At 49.7% G+C, this 20,056-nt stretch overlaps 2 protein-coding genes across 2 annotated transcripts; both read right to left on the reverse strand.

Annotated features, from left to right (window-relative positions):
* Positions 1 to 239: 239 nt before the first annotated feature.
* Positions 240 to 2,999, reverse strand: EMH_0006830 (protein phosphatase methylesterase 1, putative; the record flags this gene model as incomplete). Its single annotated transcript, XM_013497677.1, has 8 exons — positions 240 to 341; positions 520 to 567; positions 687 to 796; positions 900 to 943; positions 1,070 to 1,295; positions 1,503 to 1,992; positions 2,432 to 2,507; positions 2,605 to 2,999. 8 exons carry the CDS (start codon positions 2,997 to 2,999, stop codon positions 240 to 242), a joined length of 1,491 nt encoding a protein of 496 aa, XP_013353131.1.
* A 1,790-nt stretch (positions 3,000 to 4,789) lies between these two features.
* On the reverse strand, positions 4,790 to 19,959 carry EMH_0006840 (uncharacterized protein; the record flags this gene model as incomplete). The annotated part of the gene is made up of 37 exons (XM_013497678.1): positions 4,790 to 4,862; positions 5,021 to 5,388; positions 5,516 to 5,639; positions 5,778 to 5,893; positions 6,339 to 6,503; positions 6,898 to 7,138; positions 7,254 to 7,435; positions 7,648 to 7,836; positions 8,047 to 8,181; positions 8,435 to 8,729; positions 8,971 to 9,182; positions 9,393 to 9,698; positions 9,836 to 10,003; positions 10,149 to 10,412; positions 10,662 to 10,814; positions 10,974 to 11,364; positions 11,570 to 11,665; positions 11,847 to 12,034; positions 12,216 to 12,383; positions 12,538 to 12,909; positions 13,128 to 13,310; positions 13,581 to 13,905; positions 14,028 to 14,246; positions 14,399 to 14,691; positions 14,857 to 15,152; positions 15,397 to 15,433; positions 15,539 to 15,649; positions 15,792 to 16,164; positions 16,448 to 16,611; positions 16,786 to 16,983; positions 17,256 to 17,329; positions 17,448 to 17,746; positions 18,039 to 18,339; positions 18,473 to 18,833; positions 18,968 to 19,150; positions 19,312 to 19,587; positions 19,741 to 19,959. 37 exons carry the CDS (start codon positions 19,957 to 19,959, stop codon positions 4,790 to 4,792), a joined length of 8,118 nt encoding a protein of 2,705 aa, XP_013353132.1.
* Between the last annotated feature and the right edge of the window lie 97 nt (positions 19,960 to 20,056).

A 20,056-nucleotide genomic window follows, 5' to 3' on the forward strand; every position in this document is an offset into this window, starting at 1 on the left:
ATTCAGCGCGTGCGTTGCATCACCAACACACGAAACAGCAAAATGCGTGCGAAGACGAGAGTGCCTGAATCCAGTTTCCGAGATGGAAGTCTGTGCCGGATTTTCGAGAGCCGCTTGCAGAGCACGAAAAGGTCCGTCCTAGTCCAGCGATGGGCGTATTAACGCTTACCCAACAAGGCTGTGAAAAATGCAGCAAACTACGAAAGCGCGAAGGTACCTTTACGTGACCATAATTGCCTTCATCCTTTTACCAGTCCCGCGCGCTGGCTGGGGGGTAGATGGAGCCGATAACGGGTGATGAACGTCTGGACAACACGGCAGAGCTCGGCAGGCTGATCCTCCTGCAGAAATGCGAGGTACACGACAGCATGCCACAAATCCGAAACTGCGAGCACAGCCTTGCCAGCGCTCCTCTTGTGAAGCAAAAGAGACGCCTGTTGCTGTGCCAGTTTTGCTGCTGCACAGCTATAGCAGCAACAGCTACACGAGACAAAATACAGGCGTTCCAACTGCCCTCACCTCAATGACATGGCCTGAACCACTAACAATCTGCACTTGAAACTTCCCCTGCGCGGAACATCCAGCGCACACTACAGCTCTTTTGCCCCTATTTCCCTCCGCAACTCTGGCAGCGAGACGAGCATCGTGCTTGTAGGGAATGCACTCCTGAGGGAGTACTGGGTCACCTGCATATGTGCTATCATCAGCTCCTTGTCCAAGCGGTCGCTGCTAGAACATATCAAAATTTTCACGCAACGGCTTGCCAGAAATGCCTGTGACATCCCCCGAAACCATCCTGAAAATTCACACAGAAAAATGCATGGTATGTTTATTGACTGAATATTCCAGCCTGTCCACCAGTTATCCGCAAATGCGACGTGTAAAGGAGACGCACGCACCTTCCCAATACGGCTCCGTGGCCATCACGTCAACGCGCCATGTCCTACAGAGAACAGTTACCGCATTTTCATAGTAGTTCTGCTCCCATCTCAATCAGTTACCACATATCCTAGCGATTCAGCAACATTGGGTGGAAAGTGGTAAGTAGGTTTATCATTCGCTGGCTCACCATACTTCTTCGTCAGGCGGTCCCTTCTCTGCGCCCTTGTGACTCGCTGGAAGTGCCCCCCGAGTGGTCTTCACAAGCTGGGAAGGAATTGATATTGCAGCGCTGCTCTTGTTGCACAGTAGTCCAGCAAAAATGCTCCAATTCACAGCCTCTTTACAGCTCGTGAAAAGGCTGGGGAACCGACTGACGAAGGCGGCCATCTGCGGCAAGGCTGCCAGAGCGGTCCCTGTTAAAACATCATACGCCCGAATACCAAATATTTGCTACCTGAATCGAAGCCGTCCATTGAACTAACTTTGAAGTCGAGCATTAGCACAAAAGGCAGACACAGCGCTTCACACGCGCGTCCATTAGTTTGTCGGTGAGGCGCCAAGCACAACAACAGGCTGCTCAGCAGCTGAGATGATGCGTGTTCTTCAGGGTAACGGCATACCTTCCACCACATCCAACACCATTAAGCCATGAAGCTGCGGAACGCGCCCCGAAGCCGCCATCCGTGTGGCAATAGCTCCACCCATGCTGCATTGGCCAAGATTCACAAGCAAGACCGGCAGAAAATACATCAACGCTCCTCTGAGGTAGTCAACGAGCCCCCAAAAGGGCAGGATCATAGGGTGCGGCACGAACCTGTGGCCCACTAAAATTACAGATGGGAGCGAATCTGGATCTCGGTGCGCATTGGCCTCTCCTCCTACAGCTCCATCCGTCTTCGTGCTTTCTGGAGCTGGTTCTCCCTGTCGGATACCGCTTGGCGATAGTTCATCTTTCACCAGGCGGTTGAAAAGATACTGCACAATTGCAATACCGTCCTCTGTTAAGACTTCGGCTGACAAAGTCTTACTGTCGGCACACATGGTCGCACCGTGCCCTCTTGCATCATAAGCAAATACGCGCAGCGGCAGTGAGCCCTCCCGTAGTAGACGCTGGATAGAAACAGCCGCATTATAATAAAATAACACCATTATTTCACTATGGTAGGGATTCTTCCTAGACTATAAACCCTAAAATAAGACGAAATGCGCATCCTGCCACATGTACGAAAGGTTTAGGCCACGGGANTGGCCGGCTCCATGAAGCAGGAAAAGAAGCGGCCCAGAGGAACCACTAGAGTACACACGGAAGGTCTACATACAACCATACGGCGCAACGCATCCCATAGCAAGCAATTCCTCCAGCGAATGTAGTGAGGGTACAAGAGACTTGGATCAGTACTGACGCACGCTCTGGCTCGAAGCAGTGCGCTTCTCACATCTTCCAGTTTCTCGAGGATGAACTTGCTCGCCTAAGAGCCTTCCACCCCTAAGCCACTCAGCTAAACACTGCACATGTGATAATCGGCAAGCATTTGAGGAGCAGGCTTACGTCGCTAGTATCTGAAGGTCTGACGTCCTCGCATTTCTCGAAGAATTCGTCCCATGTGGGCAGCGGGCCGCACGACCTGTGAAGGAAACAACAGAAAACAAGTGAGCATGTAACTCACCCAAGCAGCGGAAACGTTGTAATCATCTCTCCAGGCAATGATGATGAGAACTCACGAATTGCAGCTTGAGCGCCTGCTACTACTACCACTGTGCGGAACCAGGAGGTCATGATTTCGTCCCGTGCGGTGTCGAGCAAATAAAGCTGGGCGAGGCTGCCGCGAATCTTCCCTGTGGCCGTCTGTTGTCTCCCTGTCTGAATCCAGGCTGGCGCGGCTTCCGATAGCTTCCTCACTGAACCCTGCATCTGCCTGTTGGCGTTCCTCCTTCACTGTTCGCATGGAACAGCCAGCTGATTTCCGGCGAGAATGATGCGGGCTTCCTGATGGACTGCCGACCCTGTCTGGGAGATTGCTGCTGCGTCCGCGAGTAATGGGGGGCAGTTCCTTGATATCTGGAGGCATTCGGGCAGGCTGCCTCGAGGAAATGGAAAACAACTCCGACGCGTCCATTGCCCGAACGTGGACTGCGCGCGGTTAGTGAACAAGATGCTCTTTCGACGCAAATTCGGGCCGCTGAAAAGGTCCACCTACGGTAAATGGATCTACACCCGAGCTGCAATGCAGTTAAAAAGACCTCCTGCAGCACGGTTGAGTCCGAAAAGCCTCATGTGCGTCGCTGTTGGGCAAGTTGGACCTTCAACCTGAGCGCGAATTGAATCTTTCACGATCCTCCCAAGCAGAATATTCCGTGAAGAGGGATCAAGGAGGCAATAAGCAGAATGGCGCCTTAAGTCCGACGTGGGTGTGCACCGAATCCCAAGTATAACTTTTCGCTTAGAGCGTGTCCTTCGTAAGGGCACCCGCTCTGTACTCGAAAATGCCCTGTGAGTCGGCTCCTCTACCAATTCTTTCTGGAAAAAAAACAGGACAGTAGGGAAGCCACGAAGTGCGTGACATGCAGTTACAGGAAACGGACGGATGAATTGACAACACCAGATATCAGCTCGTTGGCGAGTGAGTCCAGAAGAACTCAAAGAACTTCAGTGAAAGTTTCACTAGAAATTAATGCAGAAGCAAAAGTGTGAATTACACCCAGTCATATAAGGCGCTGTACAGCAGCGGCACATGCAAGCGCCGGCCGCCAAAATCGGAACTGTAGGGGGCGCCCATCACGTTACAATTGACATCTTGTGTATTCAAGCGAATATAATGCTGTTTTGCATTTACTTATGAATGCCACTCCTATGAACAACAGAAGCTGGAGGCGCCGTACCCTTATATTGCTAAACTTACGCGCCGCATCCTCAGGCTATACAACATGCCCATGCCGTGTTGTGTGGTGATATACCCTGCTTTATTTAAACAATTGGACCATTAACTGCGTTATACATGAAGGGAGGACAGCACGGAAAGCTGCAAATTACGTGCCAGCAGGGCGGGAAAGTGAGACTTTTCCGAAATGTGGGAAATATGTCACGCGTGAGCCAGAGCGGAAGTAGCTTCTCGTTCCGTTTCCGCAGGTTCAAATTTCCCTTTACAGTTCTTGCATCTGCGCTACAGCCTATATTGGGTGCCTCCAGCGAGCCCACTGCAGGGCATGAGCGCTCGGCGCACGGTCTTTCCCAACGAAGTGGAAGTTAACACTAGGAGGGGAGCTGCTGCACATTGTAGTCATTATGCTTGTCTTTCATCCAGCTGGCGTGTCCAGCTTCCCCATTTGCCCACCATTAACTGTGTGGAGAGATGGAGCATGTCGCCCGCTTTCACCCGACGTAGCGTCCCGCAACAGCTCCCCATCAAGCGGTNGGCGGTACCTAGTCTTATGGCTTAACGAAATATGAGCACATATTGTACCCTGCAGCGTCTACGCTGTTTTCACCTGACAGGGTATTCGCTCCCGTTGCAGACTGGCAGCCCTTCGATTTTAGTATAGCGTCCCTAGCTCTTTAGGGGTTCTCGGTGAAACTGCCTGTCCAGGGACAGATGTGGCGTGATAGCGTGACGAGACACATGTTGTGTATTGGAGGTCGTACCACCTATTGGGTAGAGCGGGGAGTGTGAAAGCTTCTATGTCCTCTGGAAAAGACAGTAGATAAACTGATCTGGCTGGCCACCGAACTGTGGGTGTATCAGAGAGCAAAACGCAGCACGCATGCAAATTAGATGCTGCTGTAAACTGATCCCGAAGCAGGTTGGTGTGGCGGGCTACCTACTCGCCCTGGTGCAAAGCCAGACACCTTCCTCAGCAAAAAGGATTCTGCAGCAATTTCGCTGCAAGCGTAGAAATGTGATTTCTTCATTTATGCGTCAGTCGCCATTGTCAGCGCCACTCCGGCAAGTATCCAACGACGCTCCGAGTCGTCGGCGCTCATTCTAATGCAATGTCACCACAAGGTGGGCAACAGCCCCCACAGCAAAAGCAGACAATGGTTCAATGGTTCCCTGTGCAGCAGATGCTCAGTCGTGGCTGACGGGTTTGCTGTGTCGCTCAAAGTGAGATGCTTTGCTACGAGACAGGCTAAGCTGCTCACCTCAGATTTGCCGTGGTTACGTATGTGGGGCCTCTTGCAGATGTGAGGTAAACGGGGCAGCTGTACATTGCAGTGTTGTCAACTTCGGCAGTCGGTATGGCTTCCACTAGGAAGACCGGCATCGGGTATTGGAGGACTTTTGGCTGCGCATTTGTCAGATTGCCTTCAACGTCTCCCTTGCCCTCTTCCCAAGCTGCACCTTCTAGGAAGAGCCCATGAATGAGCACGCCCGTTTCAGGAGTAGACAGAGGCTGCTGCTGGGTTGCGCTTCCTTGCACACCTGTTGCTGCAGCTCCATATCGTATGTTTGTCACTGTCCACCGCAAGCACATGCGGTCTAGAGCGAGCGACTCCGCTCTGGCACGCACCTGGGAGCGCAGGCGCAACTCACGTGTGCCCAACAAGAGGCATGCAGCAGCTGTGTGTTTCTCAATTTGCATAAGTGATTGGGCTACTTTGCACGTCGGTCGACTGCGCCTCACTGGGAAGACCAACCTGCATAACAGCCGTCAAGAAGGACATGGGGTTGAAGAGCCCGGAAATCCACAATGGACAGGGAAGTGTGAAGTCTGTGCTCCACTCCTCCAACTGCTTCACACGATGCAGTAGGTCGTTTACCCTGAATTCGTAAACGCAATTGCATGGCGAGGTTTTTGACGCAGCATCGTCCTCAACGGAACAGCACGCACAGGCAGTTTATGTGAACCATATTTACAATATGAAAAGTGTAGAAGTTTTCCCGTTTAACTAGACTCACCAAGGTCCCAGCTGTTTGCGCGATTCGTACGCGTACGGCTTCCAAGCTTCAGGGACCCTACCCATGTTGAGGGAGGCTTCAAGTTGTTCCATAGCGTCCGTCACGTTTAATGCACCCTGTCCACAAGCAACAGACACTCTTCCTGCTCATTGGATCTGCGCATTGTCCCTGTAAAGCCGATTTTACACTCAGGGAAACCCTTTTTTTGTTGCTGCTAAAGGTCCTATGCAATGAGAAACAGCGTCGTGCGACATTTGCACTGCCACCAAAGCAGGGAACATGCCGTAGTGTGGGTGCATGCAAGACCTCGAGGCCCTTCTTGAGTTGCTCCAGAGTTCGCCTTGCTTCGGCTAGGAGAACGTTCATTCGTTCCACTTCCTGATTCGTCACACCACCCACCACTAAAATCAGGTGAAAAACGGGATAATACGTGGGAGCGCTGTTCCGCGAGCTCCCTGAAGTAGCTGCCTAAAGTAGGTGGTAGAAAAGTGCTACGATGCTCCCATGTTCTCGCTTCACGATGCTCCCGTGTTCTCGCCTTCTGGAGGACCGGCAGCTTACTTGTAGACAGACAACGGTTGCAGGGTGGAACTCCTTAACCTTTGCACGAATGGCAGCTACATCAAATGGAACGGGCACTTTCCCCAACAAAGTATCTACCATGGTCAGCACTGTGTCCTCCTTTCGCCCTGCGGAACTCCCACCTCCAGCAACGCCTGAGACCTCCTGAGAACGAAAGCAGTGTGCTGTCGTTAGCTTTCAAAACTAGGCTGGAGTGTGACGATATCAATCTCCTAATTTACTCCGGCATACGCACACATCTCTAGTAACTACGGGCAGATCCCCTTGGCTGCCAAGATTTTCTCAAGCCCTACTTGTAGAGTAGTAAACAGTTCGTCGCTTTGGGAGCTTAGGCAACCCAATTCCGCATTTGGATGCAGCCCAAAAACCTTCACATCAGCGACAGGTACTCACAGTCATTAAAAGGGTTGCGCTCCTACTAAAGAAGATTGCATATCATCTTCCCTGAGATTAGTTGGTGTGTGGCAGTGCAAAAAACCACAGGGGAAGTTTCCGTTTCTGCATAGGTTCCGTAGCATTCGTAGATGCTACATCACACCTGAGGATTCTCCGGCGGCGTCTTCTCCTCGACAAACTTCTGGTATGCAGCGAATTCAGTCTTGGCTGGATCGGGCGTTCGGAAAGAAGGCCCGAGCTGATAGCTTTGGAGCACCTCGGGCAGGATCAAATTCGCCAGGTAGGTGTTGTTCAAGCGCCGGTCAAACCCATCTGTAATGTGACCTCCGTACATAATCTCTCCCAAGATGTATCGAATATCTTCAAAGGGAATTGTAGCGTACCTAAGCGGCCACCGTCATGCAACAGGAATAGATGGTGTCCCACATGCTCGGGGCAGTTAAAATTCTTTCAGTCATTAATTGCGGATGATAAGCGTTGTGATGCGTAAACTCGCACTTATCCAAGTAATTCTTTATAACGTTGCCGCATATGGTCAAGTCGCCTTCGTTAAATGAGTATGATCGACTCCAACCCAGGAAACCAAACTTTTTGCGGCCAATGATGAGTGCGTGGAAGTAACACAAGGAAAACAGAAGGGCCTTAAATTCTCGGGGACGCGAGCAGGAGTCCACCACCTCCTGCAGCATCAGTCACATTTGTGAGTCACATTTACATGAGAGTGCGTGCTTGGCTGCAACAAACCCTCGAGGAGGAACCTAATTGTCCTCGGGTTACAACCTGCGGGTGCTTTCCAGAACTCCTTCAAGGGTAAGCCAGTTCCTTTTCTCTCAAACTGGGTTCCTAGCAGCACTTTGTTACTTCAAGCAAGGGCAAATGCCTATGTACTGACCTGCGAGAAGCAGGAGAGGGCCCTCCGCAGATTGGCTTTAAGGTCTTGGGGAGCTTCATCTGCTATCTTGATGCTCTTTTGAAGCAAGGCCTCGGGGATTATTTGCATGTCTCGGAGAGGTGGGGGCTCAGAAGTTACAACGCACCGAAAATCGCGATGAGCAGTCACGCTAACCTCTTCTAGCGTCCTCTGAAGGCGCTGCAGTATTGCAGACCAGATAGTAATTCGGTCTAATCATGAACGACAGTGACTACTGCGTGTAGCCAAAACAGAGTGGCGGCAGCTTGAAGAGGAAGAAGAACTATTCGCAGCTGCCTGCATGTAACTCGCTTTTCAGGCAGCATCTAGAATGAGGAGCAACGCGTTTAGGCTTGTGTTTGAAGTCAAACACTTGCTTACCTTGAGCCACTCCTGCATAAGGTGTACGTTTTGCAGGACAACCCAGCCACCCAGCTGTGCTGCTTCCTGAACAGCAGCGATTGCGCGTTCTTCTTGGCCCTGACCCATGGAGATATTAACGAATTTACCATTGTCCTGATAAACAGAAACCCGACATCGCCCCCAAGCAACAATTTTATGCCTGTCCAACCTTGCTGTAAGGATATTTTCTCTTCAGAGGTTCACTGACGCCTCGGAAAGACCCGACTGTGGAGAACACAGTGGTTAAGCGCAAGCACTTAAACACGCATAGTGCCTGGTGGAGCACATCCACATGCTGCAGGGTAGTGCGGTGCCCAGGATATCCTCTTATAGCGACGCTACAAACAAACAACTGTAGGAAGCTGACAGCTGTGCATCCTTTGGATCTTGCGGTTATTTCTAGCACGGGTGTGGGGTCAACACCCGGGAACAGGACAATGAACAACGGAGTGAATCTATCGGCTTCTTTTTCGATTTCTTGCAAGTCAATGGCGGGAGGCTCTACAAAAAAGTGCCCCAGCTGCCCAGCCACAAATTGCTGAAGTGCCGAAATCATTCGATCTGGCCTAAGGTATCGTAGAAGAAGGAGCTTTTCGAATTCGCTAATTCCTTTGAACATCCGTGGTAGATCGGCTCCTTCTGGAGTATCCTCAGCCATCCATCTGTGCAGCGCAAACTAGAAGCATTCCGTTACTGACTGGTGGTGTGTGGCTATGGTCTGGTGAAGCTCACAATCAACAATTAGTACGAAGGAGAGCGCCGTCATCAGGAACCTAATGCAGAGCAGCTACCACGCGTTACAGATGGCGGGGCTACTGCATGCAGATCTCTAAAAGCGGCAAATTGACTTTGAGCATCGCCTTGGCAGCAAGCCCGGAGTTCGAGACGCCATGTGATACTCACCTTGCCCATCCGAGAGAGTCTTGATCGAAGTTTTGTAACAAGGATATTTGATTGTTTTTGAATGACTTCAGCTGTTCTAATGACCGACAGCAGGCCCATTTTGCCTCGGAGAGCCATCCACGAGCAGCCTCAGGCATGGGGGGCGCAGTTGGGTCTGGGCGAACCTGAGAAAGTAGACGAACCTCCTCCTCTGTGACGGTGTTTTGCTCCTCCTGAAAGGGAATTAAACGCAGTTTGGACAGTGCAATGTTCAGGTGATCATTGTCATGCGGTGGTAAGGCATATTACAGACCATCATTCAGGGAGAGTAACAGAGGAAATATCCCTCGTGTCCAAGAAAATTGTCGAGCAAACTTAGCTGGGGAGCTTCTGTGACTATGGTAGCAACTTGCCATGATGCGCAGGGTCAGAAAAACAGCAACCGTCAGCTTATGCCTGTCAAACAAGCCCCTGTTGCACGATACAAAGGTAAACTTCGTTATGACGTCCTTGAGCAGTGCAACGCGAGACGCGTCAGGGATAACATCCTTCTCGTCTTCCTCCTCTGGGCATTCATTTTTTACAGATTCGTCAGCAGTGTTTCGAACGGAAGGTTCCGGTTGTTGATCTGTAGACCCTAGCTCGCCCTTTGGCCCATCGTTTCCGCCACCTTGTGAATCGCCGATGGCTGGTGCGTTTGACTCCTCACCGGACTTCCCATCTTCACCTTCTGCTTCACCAGCAGTAGTCTGCAAAATAGACTCCAACTAGAAGATGGTCAGACTAGAGTCCCCGGTAATTAGAAGAAGTACCATCTTCCGTCCAGAGTGGTGATACGTGGGACTGTTATCTCTGCACTCAGCTGCACATGAAATCAATGGCCCACTTCGTTATTGTTCTCCTCTGTTGAATCCTTTGTGACTGCAGGTTCACCGGCTTCTTCTGCCGCAGAGTTGTTAGCGCTGAGTTTATCATCGTGTAGCCCTTCCTCTGGGGTTGCAACTCCGTCCTGTGTGGCGGGGTATGCGTCCTCTTCTTCACCTGTTTGGGGTTTCTGAGTGCAACGGAACTTCGCAAAGGCTCTGTACGACGCTAGTGACCCTAGTGAGCTTCCGGCTTGTCTTGCGTCACTCTAGCAGTGCATTTTTCTTGGCGTGTACTTATTTGCAAAACAACGCTCCGCAAGATTGCCTACTCACCTCTGAAATGGAGTCGATTGCCCGGTTTATCACTGCCACGAACGACTCCATGGAAAACAAGTAAAAACTGTGGATTTTGAAAAGCTGAGCTAACATAAAAAATAGCCTCGCTCCTCGGCGCGCTACAGGCCTATACATTTCGGATATCGCATTGAGTTTCTCCTCAGTAATTTTTGCAAGGGCAACTTTCTCAGAAACTTCCGTGGTGACCCTCTTCGTTTTTTCTAGGTTTTGAATAAGCTCAATGTTCTCCAAAACGTCTCCCTGAAACAGAGAAACGGGGTTTCACACCTTTTCTTCACAGCTTTTCATATTTACTCTGCGCCAGTTTACCCCCAACAGTTCACACGAAGTACCTCTCGCTGATACAAAGCAGGCGTAGTTGCTGACGAAATGAGTAGAACACGATGAAAGAGTACTAAACTCGAAGGAAATCTACTACCCCTACCCCTCACACGCCCCGGTTTTGATGCCGATGACGTAGTCAAAGAAGATATCATTACGATTCCTTACTTCCGCAGATGATATGTCCCTCAGCAGGGTGTTTTCGAGCTCGGCAAGGAGAATAGTAAACTCATTTTGCTGCTGCACAAGGTGAATCCTTCTTTGGAAGAGCTTCGGCTGTTCTTTCTGCATTGTCAAGTCAAGTAGCTGGTCCTCCAGACCCTTCGTAAGCACAAGCAAATGGAACTCATTCATATTTGTTGGTCTTGGGAGCAGAGNAGAGTTTGCGGTTATGCGTTTGCATTTAAGGATCACCAGCCCTATGAAGGCTGGTGCTGCGCAGCCTTCTGTAATCAAACAAGGAATGGCAAGACAGCTTACCTTCTCAGTAACTGTAAAATTTATAAGCGTGCATTCAGCCTGAAGTTCTGGGGGATAGTGTGGGTTAGATAGCCTCGTCTGCAGAATGAGCCTGAAGTTGGCATTGTAAGAAACCTCTTTATCCCCCAGTTTGAGGTATTGCGACCTCCCTCTACGGATGGTTTGGCGTCCTACAACAGGAGCCAGAACGGGGTCGACGGAGGTTTCCAAATTTTCAATCAGCACGCTTGTGCCTTGCTGAATTGCCATCTCTATCAAAGCTACCATTCGAGGAGTACTAAGGCGTAGCACCTGCAGTTGCACTTCATACGCTGGCACAGTCATTGTGGGAACTACCTTTACTGTGCTGTTAATCTTCTTGCATATGTAGGACTCCTCAGGAACACTCTCGCTCGCTCAAAAGAAAAATGATATCCTCGCTGCTGCTGCCCTGCCGTGAAAAGTAATGCACGCCTGTTGGCCGTTTAAGGCTAGCATACGCCGTCACCACCATTAAAGGGAGATGCTGTCATGGCAACGATGAAACGGTGGACAAACCACTTGCCTGAAGGCGGTTTTCCCTTTCTCTTTCTACAATCCATTTTCTCCCTTGCAACTGCGGATCGATCATGAGGGGCCAACGCTCCGTCGAAGATGCTATTGCACCATTTTCTATGGACGTTGCATCAGATGGCAGCCCCTGGTTATTCCACCTGAGAGGCAACGGCACCCACTGACCTCTAACAGTTGAACTGCTTGTTGACGTACCAGTATTTGTAGCTTCTGGGAGGAAATTTGCGAACATTTCCGCCGCTTTGGAATTTCGAAAGGAAGGTTCAGTATTCCAATGTGTATGCCAATAGAATAGCCAGATTACATTTGTGGAACACTCACAGAGCCATCTCGGCTTCATCTGTAAGCTGGGCAAGGACATCTGCGGGCTGCCGTAGGGGCACGCCACGATCAACTAAAAATGGTACCGCCTTCTCGTACATTAGCCAATCCCGATACTTTTTGCTAAACACTCCAGCATATGCTACGAAGGATGACGATAGTAATACGTCGCCGACAGAGACGCGTCGCTGAGTGCAGGCACCGACAGTCAAACATACGATCCCCAAGCTTCCGTAGCCCCTAAATCAAGGCACTGCCGTATGGGGCTTCTCCTTCTCGAAGCCTGCGTGAGGGGCATAACTGGCCAAGGGAAAGCTTAACCGATGTGACAACTGAGCTTGACAGCAATCGCATGGCCTGTCCGCTTACCTGTTCTTTTAAATCATCAATAGTTTGCCCCCAGCGGGCTCCCTCTGATCCCAACGAGCGCATGAGCCTCTGTGCGAGATCTAATTTGGTCTGGCACTTCTGAGCCTCGGCTTCCACCGCATTTTTCTCGGCTATGGCGGAATCGAATTCGGCAACAAGTTGACCCAGCTGAAGTAAGACAAGAGGACTGCTCGGATCATTCAGTTTCGAAGAGTATGTACGCCGTGTTTTTTCACGAACTCCTTAAAACTAAAGTGTCTATTTCATTTTGGTGTAAGAACGTGAAGACACCTGACTTCTCAGCGGGGTCACCTGTCATTACCTTTTCCTCAAGCTCCGCAACTAGCCTTTGCACCTCGACGAGCTTCTTGTTTGCATCCTCGAGTTGTTGAGTGGCTTCTGCCAATGCTCGTCTTTTGGGCTCAACGGATACAACCACCGTGTAGTATTGGTAAATGTTGACTACCCAGTCTGCAAGACCTGCTGCAGCTGTACTCTTCTTCTGAATAGCTTCGCGATTGAAATGAGGAAGAGCAAGCAACGGTTCCACCGCTTTGAAGTTCTGCTCGGGCACACGCCCATCATCAATGACACTCTTGAAGTCCTTGAGCGTCTGCAAGAACTTTTCTGGATTGTTCATCATCTTCTGTGCGCCCTTCCAGCTCTTGTCTTTCAGCTTTCCCTGTTTGTCTACCTGCATGCAAACTATCAGCACCCTACACTTCTTTGGGCGCCTTGAAGCAAGCTTCGTGGAACAGCGGTTCAGCAAAAGAAACCGTTCTAAACTTGCAAGAGGAATCATGGCGGTCGACGCAAATGTCGCTGAATCGCAGCTACAACAAGAATAACGCTTGAGAATCCTCTTCTTATCGCCGGAGAAGCACATGATTACTGGTATGTTACTGGCCTCACCTCAATTATTGGGTCAACTGTTGCAAGCAAGTGCATAACGGCAGCGGTGATGTCTTCAACTCCCGGCGGAGGCTTATTGAGAGCTTTTGCTTCCTGGAAATCCTTCTTGTTGAGTGTGTTCAGCGCAGCTTCTGCCTGCTCCACTAGGGGGATGGCTTTCTCCAAATCGGCCTCACAAGATGCCTAAAGAGCCATAATGAACATATTTCTGTGCGTCTTGTTAAGCCAGGCTGCACTAAATTTGAGCTCTATATCCTTCCATATTCCCATTCAGTGCATGCATGCGGCTTTGAGCAGTGCAAGCAGGCGAGGTGCAGTAGATCAGTGATAAATAGGTAGAGTCTCCATTACTCATTATGTTAGCGAATCCGCGCCATTATATATTTCATCAGCTAAAGGACTGACTACACTCAAAGCTGCTTGCTCTCCGCTGTGTGTCCATGGCTGGCTCACTCGTTGTTCAGAAACGGATTTCTGTATTTCTGCGCACTTAAGAGCCTCAACATTGGCGTTTTCAGACTCGGCAGTGACCTTGGCCTTCTCTTCACCAACCTTCTGCGCGAACTCCTCAGCAGCTGCCTTTTTCTCTTCGACCGCAACTGTTTTCTCCCTTAAGTCGTCCTCTAATGCCGACACCTTTTCCTGAGTATCTAGAAGCTTCGACAAGCCGCTGCTCAGGCGCTCGCTGTGCTCGTCTATAGAAGATATGCGTTTCAGTAGCATGGTCTGGTAGAGCTTCATGGCCTCTATGAACGTTTTTGGAGTCACATAGGCAAATCTGCAACCAAATGTAGACAGATGCAAATCTTTGTCGTGTTGTCAGGTGCAAGCAACATAGCTGTTCCTCGTCTAACCGCGACGCTGCTGTAGGGCAAGTCGATTGGCGTTCCCCTTGATTACCTGCGGTCAACTTCTAGGTATGTTTGTGCCGCATCGCTGACGGCATAAAACATGTAAGGCAGAAACTCCACAACTGAAGAGCGGGTGGAGTCTGCGTCGCCGATTGGCAGATCCGCGCAAAATTTGCTTGCCACCGAGTGTAACGCTTCATAGGGCCACGGCTGGAACCAATCTATAACAGTGCAGTTGACAAGGGCTGGAAACTTGCGAGCCCGAGTCCTGAGTCAAGCAAAAACCTGCCTTAATGCATGCGCCATTTAAGACCAACATAGGTGTGCACTGGTGACCACTGCTGCAGTGCCATACGGGTTTCGGTGTGCACAACTTTGAGAGCTTTCGAAAAGCCGAACCAATAACTTTCCTATCCTCACCTCAGCCCGTCGCCGACTGGGGACAAGCACAAAACAGCATGCAAGTTTCGCCTGATTTTGTCAATAAAGAAACCCCAGCAGCCCTCTCGCGTATCCGAAACCCCAGCAGCTTTCGCTAGGGGCCGAATGGAGTTCATCAATTGGTCTTTGTCGTCTCCCTCGTATAAATCAGCAATATCCCCGGACGCAAGTAAGTCGTTTACATAGACCAAAAACCTTTCATTTGCAATTTGCGCGTCACTCAGCAAAAACACTACTCCCTCATCTTTTAGGGCTGCCCTGGAGTACATTGCCTGAGGAATGTACAACGCTCCAAAATCACAAGGGTTGCGATGCGTTGATAACCCCAACACGCGCACACATAAACAGATTAAAAACGTAGCAAGAAAGCACTATGTCGTCTGTTAGTATGCTCGTCAGTGGGAGGTTATTGGGTCGTGTGCACAGTCACTACCTACTCTAATATCATTTTTGAGGTCCCGGATATCATACGTGGACGAAATGCTCAGCTGGTGAGTCGCAAAGCCACTAATGAATGACGATAGCCTCGTCAACGACTGTTTCCCCGATCCTCCGACGCCCACAACAAGCGCATGGCCTGCTCGGTTGTTGATGACCCTACAAATTCTGCAGACGTGATGCATAGCGTCGTCGAACAACACCAGGTCCATTGCGGGATTCAGCTCATTGTAATCATTCAAAGCTCCTCGGAGGATTGTTGCAAGTTCATCCATCGAACCAATCCTATCGTAGGCTGGGGCACAAAACAAGAAACAGAACAGAACAAAAACTTNAGTCTCTATTAACTGCCATGTTCGCTTGACCTCCCATTCCTTCTTTCCCAAAATGAGCAAAAATGACAGCCTCCGGATTCTTTGGTTGTATGGCCTTCCCTATGTTGAACTTCCCAAAGTTCCGTTTCGCACACTCTGCCGCAATCGTTCTGTATTTTTTTCCGTCTTCTGGCGTAACAAGACGGTCACAAAAGGTTCTCTCACACTCGTGGAGCCAAAGAAGTACCAGCTTTTCTGGATCCTGCGAGGGCCAGCCAGTCCAGATATTGGCCGAAAACACTTTGCCTTGACAGCTAAGTGTAGGTTATAGAGACGTTTTTGTTTTAAGCCGACGTAAATACATCACCTGCATGTTTTGAGGAGGCGTGGACAAAATCCCTTGAAAGACATTTGTCAGGTGCCGCATATTGAACTCGTAGTGGAAGTTGACGGCAGTTTTCCGGAATGCTTGTACTACCTGAGTGCCAAACAGCCTTACGCTTCGGCGTATCTACTGAGTCTCTAGTCGTACTTGTTGGAAAATTCGGCATGGTGCGTATGAATTGGAAGGACGTAGCCTGCCATTCACCAAGTGCAGATCCCAAAAATAAAAATCTCACCTCTGTATATATGCCCATGGTTGCTTTGATCACTGGCATGACTTGTTCTTTAACAGCCTTCCGATAGTTTCCCACATCGAAAAATCCATTCATTATAGAAGCGTAGATTGTGAAGAGGGACGTCAATTCAGGCATGGGGACATTTAATACCCAGAAATGGCGACTGAGGCGGGGGTTCACGACAAACGACCCAGCTGTAGGATTCATAGCGGCTAGAATTTGCGTGTTGCTGATATCTTTCATTTGCATCTTGCTCCTATCGAGCCAATGCTGGTAGTCCATATGCTGTCGCAGCAGTGCAATCGCGCTTTGGGTGTTGTAGGGGTCAAGCTGAGGCATGTTCAAGTCATCTAGAAAATAGACCAAGTGTACCCTGCGGGGAATAAAAGCACTCTTCAGATGCTGGGATAATCAATCGTCTTGCACAATGAACAGTTCATACAGTATCAGAACTACGAATGCAGCTACAAGGATGCTGAGAAACTTACTTTCCTGGTGGGCCATATTGCCTGCCGGCCTTTTTTTCAAGGGGCTGTTCGAGGAGTGTCTGCAAGAGCGTGGAATCCGTGTAAAAGTTAAAGTTGACCGAAAAAGACGAAAAGGCCTCGGAATCCAGAGACGACAGAGCTGTTCTACACAACTGGGTTTTTCCGCACCCCGCAGAACCAATGCACATAACTGGAGCGTGCATCTTCAGTATAGTCTTGCAAAAGTGGAGCATGGAAACTGTTTCGGCCGTTGGGACTGATATGCTGTCAATGGCTTCCGTTCCTGTGAACTGCAACGTGGGGACCTGTGATTCCCAGCTTTCAAATTTTGCCTGAACAAAACACCATTGCCTTGCCTGCTCAGATTCCCTGAGGCCGATTGGGATGCAACCAATTGTTCCAACAACCGGCTGAAACGGTTTGCACTGTGGTAGGCTCAACGCATTGGCTTCCCAACGTTGCCAATGATTATGCAGCTTGCTTTTGCTCTGTGATTGGCGACCTACAGTGTCAACAAAATATTCGAAGATTGATCCTTTGCTGGGAAATTTGATAACTTTCCACTCTGACCGCCACCAGTTATTGAACTGTCTTCTATAGTCGATTCCATCCTTCTCCTGCAGACTGCCTCCTGCAGCCCAGACAAGGCAAAAGACGAAAGCGAACTCAGGCGCCTGTGGCTCTTCTGGGTAGAGCCCTTCAAGCTGAAAGCAAGGCAAAACACATCTGCGCGCAAGAAAGGATGTTTTTCTGTACGAGAGCCATTATTATTGGGCTGTTTTCCGCATTTAACAGTGCTTATCCTTCCGTGATTGTTTGCCACCGCTACCGAACGCCCACCATATTGCAGAGAGCAGCTATGATTTGTAGGCTGTACACTTGCACGCTCAGCTTGCATTGCCTCTCGACGAATTCAAGTGTAGCAGGACAATATCTTTCAAATAGTTTAGCTACGTCTGCCTTGGTTGCCTCCGACCAGCTCTGACGCTGCAACCAGCTTTGCACGTAGCTCCTCCATTGTTCCCCTACACTCAAAAGCGAATTTTTGTTCTGAATGTTCACTTAAAGAGCACATTTAAAGCCTAGCCAGTTGCTAAGCATGCTTCAACCCCCACCTATTCTTCCCCGTGGGTGCAGCTGTCAGTGTTGAAGAGCAGACCAGACGCACCTGATGTGTCACTGACAAAGATTATACCTGCTCTGGAAACAGTGGCTGGTGAGGCGAAATTGAGGTCTCGTATTTCAAAGATCATCCGCATGTGAGGCTTCAGAGGAATACGTTCGTTTGAAGCGAGGGTGAGGATTCGATTGTCGTCCATCACAGAGTTCATGGACTCGATCCAGTTGGCATCCAAATCTCCATCCAACACAATCCATTTAGGCAGCGTATCAGGGATTTGTCCTAGTGAGCGCATTGTCTTTGACAATATGCCGTCCTGCCACTCCCGAGTTGACATTTTCACATACCTGCAAGAACGGCAGCAATGCTTTCACGCCAGTGCCACGTATTTCCTGTAGACCAATTTTTGCTCATGCCCAGCAACAGCTTGAGTACCAAACTGGCAATGCCACGACTGAAATTTGTAGCGCTAGCCAACGGCAACCTGAAGTGTGGCCAAACTTTACTCCTTCAAATGCAAGAAACGCACGTTTGGTATAGGAGCACAAGCCTACATATGACGTGCACCCTAAAGTTTTTNTTTTTCTTTTGAAACGTTGGATTATATCAAGGGTGGGAAATATTGGCAATCCACCCTACCCGTAGAGTTCATCCGTGTTCACAGACTTGGGGTTGATGTCGACAATTGTAGTTTTGCTTCCAAGAGCATCTTGAGTCTTTGCAAGCACCTTCCAGACTGTGCTCTTCCCAGACGCTGGTCGCCCCATGACGAAAACACACATGCGAATGGCCAGCAGGTCCCTCATTTGTAGGGCTTTCAGCGCCAGACCGTCGTTGACGGTCAGCCCCATATCATTGCAGACCTTTAGAACCGCCTCAGAGAAAGCTGCATCAGTCTGCGGAGGCGGTTCAACCCCAGGGAATAAGTCACTCAAAAGTCCTGAACGCACAACCAATGTAGGGACCTTTCTGGCATTCCCGTATGTTTCAACGGACGTGCAGCGTGCCCGTCGACAATCCCTGCTGGTATACCCAGGATAATTTCCAGCTGATGGACAGGTTCCATGCTGTACCCTGGAAAATTTTGGCGTCGTCCGCTACAATTTTGGCCAGGTTAGAATCCCTCAGTGCTTTCATGAGGATTGCTTGCTCAGATAGTTCTGGCCATTCTCTTTTGAAAGTCCCAGCTACCACCAGTACAGATTTGATCGCTCGCAGCCCCCAGTCATAGTGCGCAGCCCGTGATAGCAGGTCTTTGCACAAGGCATACAGCCGAGTAAATTTCCGGGCTAATTCCTTTGCCTCTACGAAGCCTTCAGCCATAAGCATGTTCTCGCAAATCAACTCCAAATCGGGGACGACCACTGTTATTGGCCTGAACAAGGCTTTCAGCCCTTCAGGAAGTTCAGAACGCCCCAAGTACCCGGGATTCATCTGACGCATTAGTATTGCACAGAACAAGCATTCCAAACTTTGTCTGCATGGCATACATAACTGAATGTAGCTGTTGGGCCAATGGGATTTCATGGGGTGGTTATGGGCTCTTCAGCGAAGGCTACAAAACCTACAGTAATAAAAACTCCGCACGTGCGGTCCAGAGACGTTTCATCTCCCTGGATAAAAAATTTCTCTGCATTTGCCTTAATAGCATCAACTACCGACTTAAACTGAACTGAGCACACACTAAGAACTGCAGGAACCAGACGGTTGAACTCGTCAAAACAGCCCCAGGAACCAGAAGCAGCGAGCCCCTAAAGACCGCATACACAACAAAACATGTTGGTGAAGTGGTGAAACGTGGATCACCCACAGCGCAAGCAAATTTATGTTTCTGGCACAAAAGGCAAGGCCCAACCGTGGTGGTTCAGTCCTCGGTGAGAGCCATTCTTCCTTGTCATCTGAGTTAACTGACCTTGAAAATATTTGCCATGGATTGGTAGTCCATTTGGTCGGAGCAGTTGAAAACGTAGCATGCCTTGCCAAGAGCTGAAGCAAGGTCCTTGGTTGTCTCCGTTTTACCAGTTCCTGCTGGACCAGCTGGTGCGCATCCCATACAGAGATGCAGAGCCTGGGTTGCAGTCACGTAAATTCTATCAGTCAACGGAGTGACTACAAGGCGCGGCCCATTGCCGAGGTACTCATAACCGTAGGCAAATGATGCATCTGTAATTCGAATGGAAGCCTCTTCCTGTACGACCACGCAACAAAATGATTGAAAGAGAGAGCTTACATTTATTTGCTTGTCACCAATGTGAGTATTGGAAGTTCTGTATGCGGTTAACAGTAAGAGGACTACTGGCATCATCGCACGCGATGGCAAAAGGGAATGATCTGCACTGACTGTTTCTGTATCCCAGAAGTACTTCAGCTGTGACTGCCACTGGAAGCAGTCAACAGAATTAGCGCGTTCGTCCAGAAGGCGCTGGATGATGTCTCGTCCGTGCGTATCAATTGTGATTATGCACATGATCTTTTGTCTGAGTGCTGGAGTTAGAGAGCCTTGAACAAGTTTAATTGCTGATTTGAGCTCTTCTACATGCTTCTCCATGCACTGCTCCATTGCCGTAGGTGTCTAAACGAAAATTTGCAGTACAGTCAATCAGGCATCCGCGCACGACGAACACATTCACACGTTTTGTTCGTTCCTTTCGCTTGAG

Source organism: Eimeria mitis, genomic scaffold (assembly GCF_000499745.2).
Source record: "Eimeria mitis Houghton genomic scaffold, Emh_scaff284, whole genome shotgun sequence".
Classification (NCBI taxonomy): Eukaryota; Apicomplexa; class Conoidasida; order Eucoccidiorida; family Eimeriidae; genus Eimeria; species Eimeria mitis.